This window comes from Ixodes scapularis, unplaced genomic scaffold, assembly GCF_016920785.2.
Source record: "Ixodes scapularis isolate PalLabHiFi unplaced genomic scaffold, ASM1692078v2 PGA_scaffold44__24_contigs__length_19508400, whole genome shotgun sequence".
In the NCBI taxonomy this organism is placed as follows: Eukaryota; Metazoa; Arthropoda; class Arachnida; order Ixodida; family Ixodidae; genus Ixodes; species Ixodes scapularis.
The window spans coordinates 4,228,234-4,244,239 of NW_024609873.1; the positions used below are offsets into that span (position 1 = coordinate 4,228,234).

General features: G+C 46.4%; 1 protein-coding gene across 1 annotated transcript in view; it reads right to left on the reverse strand.

The window, feature by feature from the left end:
* Nucleotides 1–16,006, reverse strand: part of LOC8027830 (protein Abitram) — a 77,626-nt gene that overhangs the window by 39,587 nt on the left and 22,033 nt on the right. Inside the window, exon 4 of the mRNA XM_029973457.4 lies at nucleotides 10,828–10,974. Coding sequence (XP_029829317.3) covers nucleotides 10,828–10,974 — 147 coding nt within the window. The remainder of the gene's footprint in view (nucleotides 1–10,827; nucleotides 10,975–16,006) is intronic.

Sequence of the window (16,006 nt, forward strand, 5' to 3'; positions counted from 1 at the left end):
CTTGGATGAATCGGTTCGGCACTCCGTTACTCATCACAACGAGACCACAGGGCCTCCTACAATCATGCGGCCTCGTCGTCTCATGAGCAAACGACTCACCGTCACCTGCTGTGAATTCGACTACATGCTGCAACTGGGAATCATTCGCCCTTCTGAGAGCAACTGGTTGTCACTCCTCCACCTCGTCTCCAAAGCCACCGCTGGCGACTGGTGGCCATGCGGTGATTACCGCACGCTCAAGGCCCAAACCGTCCCGGACCGGTACCTCTCATTGCATATCCAGGACTTCACCGCGAACCTGGCAGGCAAGTCTATTTTCGCCAGGATCAACTTACCATATTTGCACGAATATAACGCGTTTTTTTTAGAGCGCAGCTCTTAGGGGCCCGTTTCCGGCTTGAGCGGCGTCGCCGTCGGCGTAACCGCGCGGTGCATTATGGGTAAATTTCCCCGCTAAATCTAGCGTAAAAATTTCTCCACTATATCTAGCGTAAAAATTTTCCCCGCCAGATTTAGCGGAAAAAATTCCCCGCTAAATCTAGCGGAAAAATTTCCCCGCTAAATCTAGCGGAAAAATTTCTCCGCTAAATCTAGCGGAAAAATTTCCCCGCTAAATCTAGCGGAAAAATTTTCCCCACTAGATTTAGCGGAAAACATTCCCCGCTATACCTAGTGGAAAAATTTTCCCGCTAAATCTAGCGGAAAAATTTCTCCGCTAAATCTAGCGGGAAAAATGCCCCGCTAAATCTAGCGGAAAAATTAACCCGCTAAATCTAGCGGAAAAATTTCCCCGCTAAATCTAGCGGAAAAAATTCCCCGCTAAATCTAGCGGAAAAATTTTTCTGGGGGGTCACGTGACCCCCCAAGGTCACATAACCCCTCCCTTCCCCCCCCCCCCCTGCCCCAGAGAACAGGTAACCCTCAGTACCCTTCCCTCCTCCTCCTCAAGAGCTGCACTCCAATTCGGTGTTACAGGGAGTTGTAAACGGCTTTCATTTTTTCTCTCGGGCACCTCGCGTTATATTTGGAATCAAGTTCAGCCATGAGGTGCGCGAGTCTGGAGAAAGCGAGGAGAAAGCCATCCCTCTTGCCCAATGCAGGAGATCGGCTGCAGAAAGAAGGAGGGGTGTGGGAGGGAATTTTTTAGCCATTGGGCCATGTGACGGGGCAAATAAAAAACCTAAAAAATTTTTTTATCGCTATTGTGTTTGTACAAAGCGTGCATGCGGCAGACATGCAGCGCACCATGCGGGAATGCGGGCACTGGCCAATTCGAGCCAAGCCAAGCCATGTCAAATCAACAAAAGCCAAGCCCAGACCACCGACCATGTTTACGCAATCGTGCAACACTGAGGTGTTCGTTTATGCGGAGGGACCAGAACAAGAACCAGGGTGATCGTGTATCGGGTTCAGCAGTCTTTTTTTTCTGCCTGTGCATTTTTTAGTTTCTGCTTCAGAGTGGTCTGGTGTTTGTGTGTTGGTGTTTCTGCTTCGTGCCTTGCTTTGCTTGTGAGCTGCCGAGGAGCTCACGCCGAAGAAAAAGGAACTACCAGACAAGCCGAGCCATGCTGCTGCTTATCTGCCTAGTTGCCAAGTGGATTGTAAACAAAAGGACCTGAGCAGTGAGGATGAGTGCAGTCAAAACATAAACTGATATTTCCCCGAGAGCGGGAAATTCCCGCGGCCTCTGGCTCACGTTATAACAGTAATAATATTTTTTTTTTCTTTCTTTTCGAGGCCATCAAAACTTTCCCTCGCGTTATATTCGGGGTCGCGTTATATTCGTGCATACTGTATTAAGGAGTACCATCAAATCCCAGTAGAGCTCTCCGACATTCCCACGATGGCAATTACAACACCATTCAGTCTTACGAGTACGTGCACACACCATTTGGGTTGAAAAACGCCGCCCAAACGTTCCAGCGTTTTATCAACGAAGTGACCCAAGGCCTGGACTTTGTGTTCGCCTACATCCACGATCTGCTCATCGTGAGCTCATCTGCCCCGGAACACAAACAACACCCCCTCGTCTTCGAGCGCCTCCGGTCCTTCAGCCTTGTCATGAACCCAGGCTAGTGCGTATTCAGCGTCTTGGCTATCGACTTCCTTGTACATTGTGTGATATCAGATGATCACCCCCTTAGAAGACAAGGTGCAAGCGATGCGTGACTTTCCGCAGCCTTTGTCACTGCGGAAGATCCGCAAACTTTTTTGCCTTCTGAATTTCCACAGACACTTTATACCTACCTGACTGTGAGCAGATTCTTCAGCCTCCAAATGATTTCCTATGCACCAGAAAAGGGCCCAACTCACTGGTCGCACGGTTGGACGCAGCAGCGTCTGCTTTCTCGCTCGCCAACAAAGCCCTGGTCGACACTACCATCCTTGTTCACCCCCGTGCCGACGCCCCACTTCGTGTGATGGTGGATGCCTCGAGCATCGCGGTCGGCGCCGTCCTACAGCAGTACATGGAAAGAGGCTGGCATCCTCTCGGATTCTTCTCGCAAAAGATACAGCACATTTGGATGAGAGTTACGCCACTGGACTAGGCGCTGCCTACAGTGCCAAGGTACTAAGATTAACGAAACTCCTTTATATGCTTTCCACTCCCAAAGGCAAGCTTCAACCACATCCTTCTTGATCCTTGCCAAGGATTCACCTGTGTCCTAACCTGCATGGATAGGCACACAAGGTAGCCAGAAGCCATACCGATCCCCAACGTTACAACCAAGATGGTTGCAAACACCTTGGTCTTGCATTAGATATCCTAATACGGTTTCCCATCCATCATAACCACCGATCGAGGGTGACAGTTTGAGTGTGCGCTGTTCATGGCACTGGTTCAGCTTCTCGGCGCACATGTTTGAAAGACAGCCTACCACCCTTCGGCCAACAGAATGATGGAATGTTTGCACCGACAGCTGAAGGCCTCACTCACAGCACAGGAGGACCACATGCATTGGCTCCAGCACCTTCCTCTCATACTTCTCGGTATCAGATGTGCCTTTGAGCCCGACCTAGGATGCATGGCTACCGGGAGAGTTCTTCCCTCATGTGGATGACCAAGCCGTCCAATCGCCGAGCTCTTACATGAATCGTATGCGAAAGCCTTTCCAGCATCTCCAGCCCACTCCTCCCAACGACTTCTCCCTGCAAGGTTTTCATGTCCCAGGACCTGACAACGCTCACCCATGCCTTCGTCCGCCGCGATTTGGTCAAGAAAACTTTGACACCGACATACGATGGCCCGTTTAAAGCACTGGAACGCGTGCTAAAGACAATGACCTTAGATGTCAACGGCAGCAGCAAGTCATCACCGTCGACTGCATCAAACCCGCTTTCATCAACTGCCCGGCTACAGCTTCGGCCTTCACTTCACCTCCGTCGCGTGCCTGAACCAGCTCAGATTCTCAACGTAAGGGCTGGACTGTGACACGGGCCCCTATTTTGTTTCGAATGTGTTAATCATCTCCTGACTTCTCAACACTCAAGCCAAGAAACTGAGGGGGGGAGGGGGAGGGGGGGCCACTGTGGCGGCCTTTGCCATCACCCGAAGACGGTAACCGCCCAGCCGGCGACAAGCGGCCCGCAGGCTCCGAGTAGCGAAGCAGCGAGCAACATTTGCGCGGGCGGGCCGAGAGCAGCGCGTTGCCCAAGGACAAGGACACGGGGGAGATGGCGAGGGGGAAGCGATAGCGACTGGCTCCGGGAACCAGCTCCTTTGTGGGGGTTGCTCCCCAAAAAGGAGAAAATAAGTAGAACCCTTTGGATTTCCCCAGGCGTCAAACGTCTTCTTTTTATCGTCGTAAAAACACGAACAGCAACCCACACGTGTGTGCTCCAGAAGTGGAGTTCATCCACCTTGCGTGGGAAGACAGTTTCGACCAGCGTTTTTTCCTTGCACTTTGAGAGGTGGGCGGATAGTGATTCTTGTTTTTGGAAACCCAGTCAGGCACCTCTTGCGACGAATGCGTAGGTTAAAGAAATCCGTAAACAATCCTGCAAACATTGTGATGCCGACAAAACGGTTTTCAAGAAGGAGGAGATCGACAAGGTTACTTAACTCGTCATCAACTACTTTCAGCGGGCAGATGAACTTCTCTCTCAAAACCAAAGACGTTAACTGAAACACCATTTTTTCACTCAAACGGCCCCTGCATCCTTCAGAAAGGTAACTGGAAACACTTTCCGGTATATATACTTGCACTTACGTTTGCGGCATGAGGATGCTCGCGACGAGCTCCAGTCGCAAGCACCAAAAACACAAAGCACATGTCTCGTTCACATTCGTAAAGACCCCGATTCACATTCACAAAGCTACTATAGTGGTTTGTGATAAGTTTCTTTGGTAAGAAAAAATTTGTGCAACCAACGATCTGAGAAAGAAACCGTCCCAAGCTGATGGAGCAAACTTTGAACCCGACAAGAAAGAATCAATCCCGAGCCTCGTTCTTGGTAATGCTCTAATGTCAGTCAAGTTTCCGCTTCTCTTTTCCATCAAGAGATCTCTTTTTTTCGATAGTTCCTCAAAATATTTTTCTGTCAGTTCTCCAATTCTCTTTGGGAGAAAAACCTGCTTGAGTTCGTCCTCAATGAGGAGCTTTACAAATGTTCTCTCTCCATACTTAGTTTCTGTTCTTACGATTTCTAGAACCACAATTTTCCCATCCGACGGTACTTTGGATATTTCTATGAAGCTGGATTGCGGACATTTTTCCAATTCTTTTAGTTTACGAGCTAAGTCAGGCATTGGAGATTCTCACAGCGAAGGTCCTCCCCGAAGACTTGTTTTCTTCCGAAGGGCCGACAAAACGTCTTGGTCACAGAGAAGGCCTAAGGCATCTCGTAGTGTGCTTGAAGTTTTGCGCAGCTGCTTATCCAGATCCAGAAATTCTTAAAAGTGGCTTGTCCAAAAGCTGAAACAAAATTTCCACTAGAAGGGAAAGACAGACATACAGAGGAGACTGTCCTACTTTCTGTTTAAACGACCCGTCTGAAGCAGAGAGTGAGGCACCTGCATTTTCCATTGGCCGCGGGTGATGTCGTAGGGGCTCGAGCATGAACAATGAGTACATGCGTAGAAAGTTGCAAAATTATTTTGCAAAAAGGAGTGCTCTCACTTAATCATAAAATTGATTTGTCAGACATTCTTGTTCTCCTTCCATCTAGCCGATTTCTTTTAATTCAGGAAGTCGACGTTGCTTCCACGTGTTTCCTTTTTTCTCGATAAAGCGAGCCTAGACAGGTTCCCCTAGGTAAGCTTCATGAGGTCAAATGCAAGTCTAGACAAGCTCCAAGAGGGACCTGAACGGTGCCTCGCACCATAAAGACAGCGTTTGCATTAGCTACAGTCAACGAAGTGGAAAGTATAAATGATATTGCCGCGCGCGCAGCTGGCCAAGCAGGCAGCGCGCACGTGGCCTAACGGTTATCGCGCTTGCTTCCCACGCTGAAAGCCAGGGTTTGATTCCTGGCCGCGGAGACGCACTTTTTAAAGGGGGGAGTAATGCCGCGCGCGCAACTGGCCAAGCAGGCAGTGCGCGCGTGGCCTAACGGTTATCGCGCTTGCTTCCCACGCTGAAAGCCAGTGTTCGATTCCTGGCCGTGGAGACGCATTTTTGTTGACACTGTAAGGTAAGGTTCTGGTGAATTCGAGAACCGTCTTGCTGATTCGAGGTTAAAATGTTTCACGCGCCGAACCTTCTACGCCGAACGATCCAGAAACCCACGAGGGTACATAAGGAATTCCGCAAGGCGAGCGGAGTCAGTTTTCGCCCCAGCGTTCGACTCTGCTCTTTCGCCGACTTCGACGCCCTACTGTTATCGTTTGTTTCCTTCTTTATTTTGGGCACAAGTTCGCCTGATTAAACATTTAGTTTACTCAGTTATTTGACGCCTCATCACTTGTCATTCGTGACAATATGGCCGCTTTGTTGAGTTGGGTACGTGTTGATACGATTTTGCAAGGTTTGACCAGTTCCACGTGCGACCTGCCGACGACTTCAAAACTTTTTCAATGCGTTTCATCCACACCATCAAGACTGTGTTTGTATTCCCCATTATCGACGTATCGCGACGTATAAATGACACGGGCGCTACGTTGGTTACAGGACATGTTGTCGCAATTTTACTCCTTGTTGCGCGGTAAAGTTTCAGGGCAACAGCAATTCCTTTTTTTATATATTAGTGGACGTCGGGATTATTTTCAGCCATACGCTGTGGAACTGAGGGGGAGAAGTTTCGCGTTCAACCATGGAGCAAAATAATATTTAGTGGATCGTCACAATGTGGCAAATCGACTATGGTGAAAAAAATAATCGGTTGCCGAAACAAAATGTTAGACAACCAACCGAAAGAAATATTTTTTGGTTACTTTCACAAAAAATGTTTTTCAGAAAAGATCCAGATGTAACATTTATTCAAAATATTCTCGAAAACTTGGATCCCGAAAAGTGCTTTAGTTATCTTTGACTATTTTCTAGCAAACACCTCAAAACTAAAAAAATATTCCTGCAAGCTTATGCAAAAGTTTGTCGCTTGTTGTATGGTATGCGTCCAATACCTTTCCTCATGACGTCTTTGAAAGATGACCCTCGTCTCATTTGTTCGGCCACATGTTTACCTGTAGATAGAAGCTTTTGACCTAGGTATGGGGCCACTTGCTTACTAATTATAGGATATAATCTCCGATACATGTCCATGAGGAAGCCACTACCTACCAGGAAAAAAGGCCCGCCTTCATAGTGAAGCAAATTCTGATCCCCAGAGCCAGAAAAATGGGACAAACAGCACGGAGCTTGTCTTACATGCATAATCTAAAAAAAAACCTCCTCTTTCATTGAGCAGTTAAAAAAAAAATGACTGAACTATTCTTTACTGCAATCTTTTTATAGCAAAAAATCTCATGAGCATTTTCGAAAATGAAGGGTGGCTGCCACACGACCCAATCTATCTAGAAATGGAATGAAAGTTCCGTTCTCAACAACAAGTTCCAAGCAAATAGTGCTGAGCTTTTTTACGATCTCTCTCATACACTTTAACAAGTTAAACAATTATGTTACCATTCTATTTTGTTTTTTTACAGCAAAAGAAACCAGTCTCAAGCTTTAACACCCCCAAAGTGTTCTGCTTCATTGATGACGTCGGTGTCTGCCACGGAAAAAGATGTATATACGCTATTGCTTCTTTTACCAAACCCAAGCATATGTGATAAATGGGAGTTGATCACTATCAGGGGTGGAACTCATGAAATGTACTTGGGAGCAGCCACGGCAGCAGCTAAAAAAACTGTTTTGGAGCAGGTTGGGAGCAGCTAAAACTACATTCTGGAGCAGGCTAGGAGCAGCTCAGGTCAGTTTTCATTGCACTTCAGCTTGTGTCTTAGACGAGCACGGGAGCAATTTCAATTGTGCTTAGCAGCAGAGATGAACATGTGTGGTTAAGGACCTATGTAGATGGGACAACAATGTAACAGATGCGAAAACTTGAAACTTTGTGAGCCTTAATGAGAATCAAAAAGCAAGTACCATATGTTTCTGAAGATAGCATCCTTGATATTTTCTCAGTGGCTTTCAGGTGCTCAAGATGCCAACCAGCACTGCTTATCACCCAACCCACACGTGCTCGACATAGTAATTATATGTGCGAACCATGTGACGTGGGTAAGCAACATATGTGCAGTTGCACGGAGGAACAGGGCAACGAATTTTGAGTTTATCCTATTGTGCAACTCGATATCGAAGCAGCAAACTATGATTAACAAAGTTATCGTATTTGAAACGATAAGCAGGAGCAAGGTAAAAGTATGCCGAGCAGATCTACCGCTCGCGTAAGAGCTGCTGGCCGGCAAGGTTTTGGATCGGACTGCGTTTCAGTTCTATCAAATCACGATTTATCTAGTGAGTATGTGGTTCCAGCTTCTAACGATGAAGTACTACAGTATAGACCACTTACAACGTAACCGCTTATAGTGCAGGACCGGGTATAACGCGGTTTTTTTAAACCACCGGTTTACCTCCCATAGAACTCCATGTAATTACATACCGCTTAAAATGCAGGCGCGCGAAGGGAAATACCGGTTATAGTGCGGTTTTTGGCACAGCCCGCCGACCGCGCCGACGACCGGAGCAGCGAGCTCGCTTCCCTGTGCGACACTAGATAACAGCGCTGATGGCGCGAGCCACAAGCTGCACTCGCGGGGCAAGGAAGTTGCTCAAAAACACGGGGAGAAGCGAAGAGAGAGGCTTCAGTTGCCATAGCGATGGAGGGACGCACGCACGAGTCGTTCACGTGCGTGCGTCTCTCCGCTGCGTTGGAAACAAAGAAACAAACAACCGCAACGACAGACCAATCGCAGGCCGAGGAGAAGTGTTCGCGCGCGTTGCATGCCGGTCGCGGACCGGCTGCTTCTATTCCGCAAACATGGCGTCGGTTGTGATCGTCGTCGTAGATGGCGTGCATCTCATCGTTCTGCGTAGAAGCGCTATCCTTGACTGAATTTTCGTTGTGTGTCGCTTTGATAACCGAGCACGTACTAGAAGGGAAGATCCACCTACTTGTGCGGCGATGTCGTGGTGGCGCTCTTAAGACGGCAGAAACGCCCGTGTCGTCGTGTTTGTTTACTTCGACTACAGTGGTGATTTCTAAGCATTTGTGTCCTCGAACATCGCCCGGATTTCTTATTTGGCGCATTTCATGCGTGTACTAAAGTTCAAGGTATTACTGGCGCGTACCGTATGAAGGACGCGAATTTTCACGCGTTTTCATCTCCGGAGAAAATTGATTAGGGTTAGCAATCCTGAACGCTCGCAACGTCCGTCCGCAACCCGCGACGCCGTTAAAAGGCTGCACCAGGCAAAAGCCGCTCATTTCTTTCAAAATGTGTGACACACTTGAGACAGAACTGTACTAGTCTGGTGATATAAAGAGTTTCCTCAAACTAAGCTTTATTTTTCATCCAACATAAAATAAATTCTTTTACAAAGGTAAGTTGTCTCATGGCATGTATTTTGGCCTGAAAAATTGATGTTTTGGTTATAGTGCGGTACCGCTTATAGTGCGGATTTTCGCGACTCCCGAGACATAATGGTGCGAGGTATTGGCTGTGGCGCAGTTTCTGCAACATGGCGCAGAATGGTGCAGACACATGCGTCTGGCACAAAAGGGCACAAATGGCGCAGCCGGTCCACCCCTGCACTATACATCCATTGACATGCATCTGTAACTCTACAACTTTAACAGCGAGATTATAATGAAGGAGTATTTTTGACTTATGAAGATAAAAGTGGGATTGGTATGCATTATGTATAGCTGGGATCACGTCTTCTGCTGATTTCTAAAAACCCTCATGATCCACGTGTTCCTGCTTCACGACATGCTTAACCCTAGACAGCTCTATCTCAATCCCTTAATTGAATATACCTTATAAGACAAGAGGGGGACCTTCCACACAGCCTGACCGGTTGCGAAAATTTTCTTTGGAAAACCGAGCTTTTTAGCCAAGGACGACGACATGTGTAATTCATCATTTCACTGGAAACATAAGTAATAGCCAGGGCCGTAACCAGGGGGTGGTTAGGGGGTTCTGACCCCCTCCGAAATTTTTTTCTGGGTACGGCCCTGGTCGGTGCACTTGCAGCCAGCCGATTTTAATCTCCACCTCTGCGCACGCGCAGTGGCGCCGGTCGGCTACCGGATACCAAACCGGGACCGGTTCTCCGGTTTGCTGCAACTCTCCATTATATGCCACCGATGCACATGATTCGTAGGCGAAAATAAGACAATAGACACTTTCGAAATGGCCGCCGTTGTCCACGAAAACCCCCCCCAAAATTTTTTTCTGGGTACGGCCCTGGTAGTAGCAATTTTCTTTTTTGTCAAGGCTCGCTTTTGGACCAAACAGTTCCTTCAGTGCAGCTTTCACTAACAAAATAAAGCCCTGCTTTGCTGGAATTTGAATATTTCTTGCTTGTTCCGACTTTTCCAGCATTAGTTAGAATAATAAAAACTCTCGTTAGACGGTCTTGTAGACTCTTTATGCTAAATGAAAAATTTAATTCTCCTAGGGCCACCTCTTAAGGTTGATTTAGCTGGATAGGATGGGTCAATTGCACTTTAAATTTACTTAAAGTATTAGCGTAAAATATCCTAAAGGAGGCATTCGGGAAAAGGTTCACATAAAATTGACGCTCATTTTGAACGACCGATCTAGAGCAGGGTCCAAAGCGGACTGAGTGCCTAATAACAAGGATCAATATTTTCTATTCAGATGACGCCCGCGCGACGCAATCCCACGAACGATAAAATGACAGCATTCCGCAAGTTCATTTACCTTCGACAGATGGCGCGAAAATAGCCTCCATCTTTTTGCAGCAGGTGGCACACCAGCATAATTCATGATGAGGATTAAAGCGCACACCCGAAATTGGGACTGGACCCCGGGCCCGAACCTGTAGGAAACACTTTAAAAGACCCCGACGTCACGGCGAGGGAATAGGGCTATTAAAGGACAGTGGGAATCGTTTAGGACCATAGAGCACTTTGTTTATGACCTAAGTCAGTTAGCAATTGCCAATTAATTGTTCAATCACGTGATAATTAGATACCAGTTGCGTCCACCACTGCTGCCCCTACACTGCCAGGATCGCGGTCTGCGACAACGTGACGCCTCTACGATGTCATCAGGTGTAAATCGCGAGACCACTCGTTGGGACGTAATAATCACGCCAGTGGGGGACGCGTTGCATGCACCACAGTGTCGTAACTCGGGCAGTTAGTGAGACTTGAGTACACCGCCGCCTCATAAACTGTCTGCGGGAGGTGCCTTACCTTTTGGGTGAGGAGCTCGGGGGCCGTGGTGAGCCGGTCGTTGACCTCCATGAGCGCGCCGGGAACGGTGCTGACCAGCGTGTACTCCGAACCGTCCGCGCAGGAAACAATGCACATTGCAGACTCCTTCTGCAGCTTCTGGCCTCCCTGCAGCACGTGCAAGTTGCAACGACAGTCGAGGGGAGAATTCCTTTAAGAGGAAATATGTGTCTCCGAAGCCAAAAAAATCGCAAACACAATAAACATTTCTTCAAATTCTTTTGAGAGATAAAAAGCAGGTAGCCCCGTAAGTGCATCGAATATCACTCTAATTTTTCTCAAATTTTCTCGTCTGCTTTGTGGTGTTTCTACTTAACCCCTTAAGTGCCTTGGACGAGCTGAGCTCGTCGGCCACTTTCTGGCTAAAAATGCCGTGGACAAGCCCAGCTCGTCCAGTGGTTTTTTCAGTAGCCCTCAATTCCACGGATGAGCTAGGCTCGTCCGAGTAGTTTTGCGGAGCTGATCATAGATGGCAGCACTCGTTTTAGTTGGCAAATATTTTTTTCACCTCCGCTGATTTTTGCGTAATAAACTTTTCAAATTTTATGTGTAATATTAAAGGAATAACAATTCAAAATAAAAAAAAGGCACTTTTAGGTTACTTTTGCAAAAAAAAATTTGCCACTTAGGGGGTTAAATGGACACTCATGGTATGGTTTTTGCTAACAGCATGGCTAGGATAATCGACAATGTTTATTTACTGTATTCATTTGCTTGTTCTCAAAGCAATAACATTACACAAAAAAGTGGGCGAAGAAAAACAAAACAAAAAAAAAAAGCAAACTAAGAAGGGGTTTACATCGAATGATTCTAAATGGCAGATTTGAAGACACTGGCATCAGTGATGAAGCGACAGAGGTTAGGTGGTGTTTCTACTTAAACAGACACTCACACGGAACTGTAACCTGCAAAAATGGTGACAGCGGGAAGCAAGGGCAAGGGAGATGGTGTATGCATGCAGAGAAGCTCACTGGTGTCATGCAATGCAACGGGGGGGAGAAAGGGCTGGGAGAAGGACAGTGAAGCGTAACGGCCAATCACAGCGTCAAGTGAGTGCACGCGATGTCGTCAATAACGAGCGCCTTCGGTCAACGTGGTTCCGAATGGTGGATGTTCAGGGAGGAAGACAAAGTGCAAATTGGTACAACAGTGCCAACAAAACAAAATCATTAAATGTCCAGTCAGAAGGATGGAGTTTGTGAAAAAGGCAAAGACGAGAGATTTTACGCTGTGGTGAAATATCGGTTGAGCAAAGATTACACCTGGTTACACTGACACAAGCAGTAAAGGAGCAGTTGCAAAAAATAAAATACATGAAACGATTTAGGATGGCCTTAAAACATCCAAGGACGGGCGAGCTGACATGACGGTTCCAAACTGACGACGCAAAGTGAAGTCTAAGTCGTCTTAAAGGGACACTGACAGGGTAGTTATGCTCGCCCGGGATTTTAGTTGTACGTGACATATGAGAGCCCAACTACCCAGAACAGAATTTGCGGCTTGAAATTCGGTTTCTTTTCGCCCAAAAACCGTCGATCAAGAACTGGCCAGTCTGAGTCGCGCTCACTCTCTTCTTTGTGGTCAGGGGCCGTTTTCTAAGGTTTAGACACAACCACCAAATTTAATCAGTCGTTGGTCATTGAAGGCACACACTCAATATCAAAAATAGAAAAAATATGAAACCCATTTTTTCTGGTTTCTAAAAAGCTGCAAATAGATTGATTGACAAGAAAGTTGCACAGAGAACCGGAAGCATTTTGTGCATTTACTGCATAATTCTCAACATGGCGTCGTTTCGCGTATCGTGGGATTCGCGGGGACGGCGATGGCAGTGGATGAAGGGTGTAGAACCTCTACTTCAGAACTGTCGTTCGCGGCACCGGCAAATTCTGTCTTCCTTTGAAAAGTAAATTTTGGACCGATCAAAAGAATTGGTATTCATCCCGTACGACATGCCTCACCACCAAGCCGATTTGCACTAAGACATTGCCGAGCCGTCGCCCCCTTCTCGGGGCTGAAGACATCGCTCGCGCAAACCTCAAGAACAAAGTGCATACTTGGAGTTGAATATGCACGCGTACGATTTCTTTACTAGGTGCGAAGGTGGCCAATGCGTGGTGCAGCCCGACTTCGACCCAGGAGTGCCTTTGCTGGAGCGAAATTTGCAGCAAACTTTCCGACCTACAGTCGACCGGCTGCATTACTTCAAAGAGTTTCCCCAGCAGCTCAGTGGCAAGATGTCCGCTTCACAGGCAGCGGTCACAGGTTCAGTGCCGAGTGTAAGCGTACCGTTATTTGTTTTGTTTTTTTCAAACATTTTGCGATATTTACATTTCTTTTTTTTTACATTTATCACTGAAACAAAAAAAAATAAATGTTGTGGACGAAACATTGCTGAACTAAATGGTACGCGATTTCCTTTTTGACACCTGCAAACTCAATGTAATCACTTTCCACAAAATGCAAGGAGCATATAAATCGGGTAGTGTCCGCTTTCCGAGGTGCCCGTAAATATTCTACAGGAATTGCAGCCAGCCATTGGTCCCGATCCCGTTGGTCTTTCGGAAACTCTGTTACACAATGCCACTTCTTTTCGGACGCAGAACCTGTGAGCCAGCTCTTCACGCAACATCTTGGGTGTATTCTTTTCGGAGCCTATCTCGGGTATTCACCACGGGCACTCACTACTCATCTCCAACTCTTCAATGTACAAAACAACTCAACTTAAACTGCAGAGCAGCGAGCGGAACAAACATAACTGCTAAAGCAATCGCACAGCTAATAGTTCCCCGCCACACATGTCATATGCTACGCAGAAAAAAAAAAAAGAAACGGAAGGGGAAAAAAAAAGCGCACGGTCAGCAGCAGCCACCTAACTTCCACCACTGACTCTCTCCTCTCCACTTCTCCAACCACTGTGCACGGGTTTCGGTTTTGTTTTCAAGCAGCTGCATTTTTCAGCTTCATTAAAATTACTATGTGTGACTCTATTACAAAATATTATTTGGGTAGTCTTCCGACACCATCATAAATTGCCTGGCAAAAAATTAAAAAAATTGTTTGGGGGGTGTCAGTGTTTAATAGACATTCTCCGAGTCACAGGCACCATCTGGGGAGTTACCTGTGAACTACAAATGAAGGGCAGTTCAACATGCCTCCACCTGTCAGAACAGATTGGCATCGTGCAGTCGTATCGGTTTCCATTGCTTTTTATGCCCCATACTACTTATGGCTAAAAAGGAATTGTCAAGAAAAACGACATACACGTAAAAATATGTGGTGAATATGTTGGTCAGGCGGAACTGTACCCTGCAAAAATGGTGACAGCGGGAAGCAAGGGCAAGAGAGAGGGTGTATGCATGCAGAGAAGCTCACTGGAAAAAGGTGCATTGTTTTGCACAGCGGAATTTTCAAGCTAGTCAGGTCTAGAAATTTGATAATAGTACATAACAAAATCATAAAAAAATAACAGTTCTATGGATAAAACAATGTTGTTCAGTGGGTTGCTAATGTCAATAAGAGAAAGTAAGGGCCCCGCATAGGATGTCAGATGTCAGTCTTCATCACTGGTTCCTACGATGAAACCTGGTTCATCGGCCCATCCTGCGATTACAAGTTTTGCAGGTCACAAAAACTTAAACTAGCATTTTCTAAACTTTTTTTTATTGCCCCCCGAAAGTTAGCCCTCTTCTTATTTTCGCCCAATTTGCTTTCGATTCTAGGTGGACTATCTCCCGGGATGTTACGGTAGTAAAGAAATGAAGCTAATTTTCACTGGAGTCGCTTTTTCTGAAAAGGAACTATGTAGTAGTTTCGAGAAAAGATATAATATAAAGGAAAATGACATGTTCCAGGAGTTTGCCCAGTCAAATAGTAAGTAAATAGTACTATGCACTATTTTACCAACAAATCTGGCTGAAGATAAAGCTGTGGCATAAACAACATATAGTTATTACAACAGCACTTTTGTACCTGACCCGACCAAAGAGTAGGTCACCGTTTATACAATGCTACACTAAGTGGTGTGAAATGGATTGTACATAATTTTCGATAAGACTGCAACCTGACCCTAATGAGGCTCACATACCATTTAATATTCTCGGCAAATTCCTAACACACCACAAATGGCGGTCCCATCTTTGAGACAGGCTTATCATCCAATGTAAGAGGCCGTGTTCCGAGGCAGGTTTGCTTTTGCCGTGAATACAAAAGTGACCAATAGACCCTTGTACGTATTTTGTGCCATCTAGCAGCAGTGTTTCAAAACTACATACAGGCCATGAGGCTGGCCACTCGACCGCCACTTATATGAAGAGAGGCTTTCAAGCACTCACGTTTGTGCTGCTCCTTTGACGCTACTCAGAAAATTCTTTTCCATTGATTTGTTTCATGTCACCCTGAGTGCACACAGGAGGGAATGATAATAACAAAGACAAGGAGCGAAATCATGTTTAAGCAAAGATGAGATCCAGAATTTGGTTTCCGTACCCCTTAAATAACCAGTTCAATTTAATTACCGTATTTACTCGAATGTAACGCAAGTTTTTTTTTCAAATTTCCCTTACCTAATTTGGGGGTTCGTGTTATAATCGAAACGCCTCAAAATTTGCCTTGGCGGTGTCGCAGCACAGACTCTTTAAAATGGCTATGACAAATCTCGCTATCGTTAAATTTTTTCTGGCAACATATACGCGCTGGAAACAGCCAATCCGATCCTATTCTTGTTTGCGACTCGTTGCGCCCATATTAGAGTTACAGGTTACCTTAACAATGCTTTCTCTTTCTGTTAGGGTTACCGTATCCATGTGCCCGTGTTGTCCGTGTTTTGTGAGCTGCTGCTACGTGCTTCAGCGACTGGACTCGAGCAAATGGCGACGCGACAAGCTCAGTACGACGCCCGCTTTAAAAGAAGTGCAATTATGATGGCTGAGGAAATCGGAAACTCTGCCGCGGCTCGACGGGTAGATGTGACAGAATCGACTATCCGTGGGTGGAGGCTCCATCGTGAAGTGCTCTTCAAGTGTGAACCCTTCCGAAAAGGCTTCCGTGGACCACGTTGTAGTACTTTTTAAGGTACTTTTTTCCCCTCACTTAACTCGCGTTACATTCGTGTTCTTTTTTTTTTTTTTTTTTTTTGCGC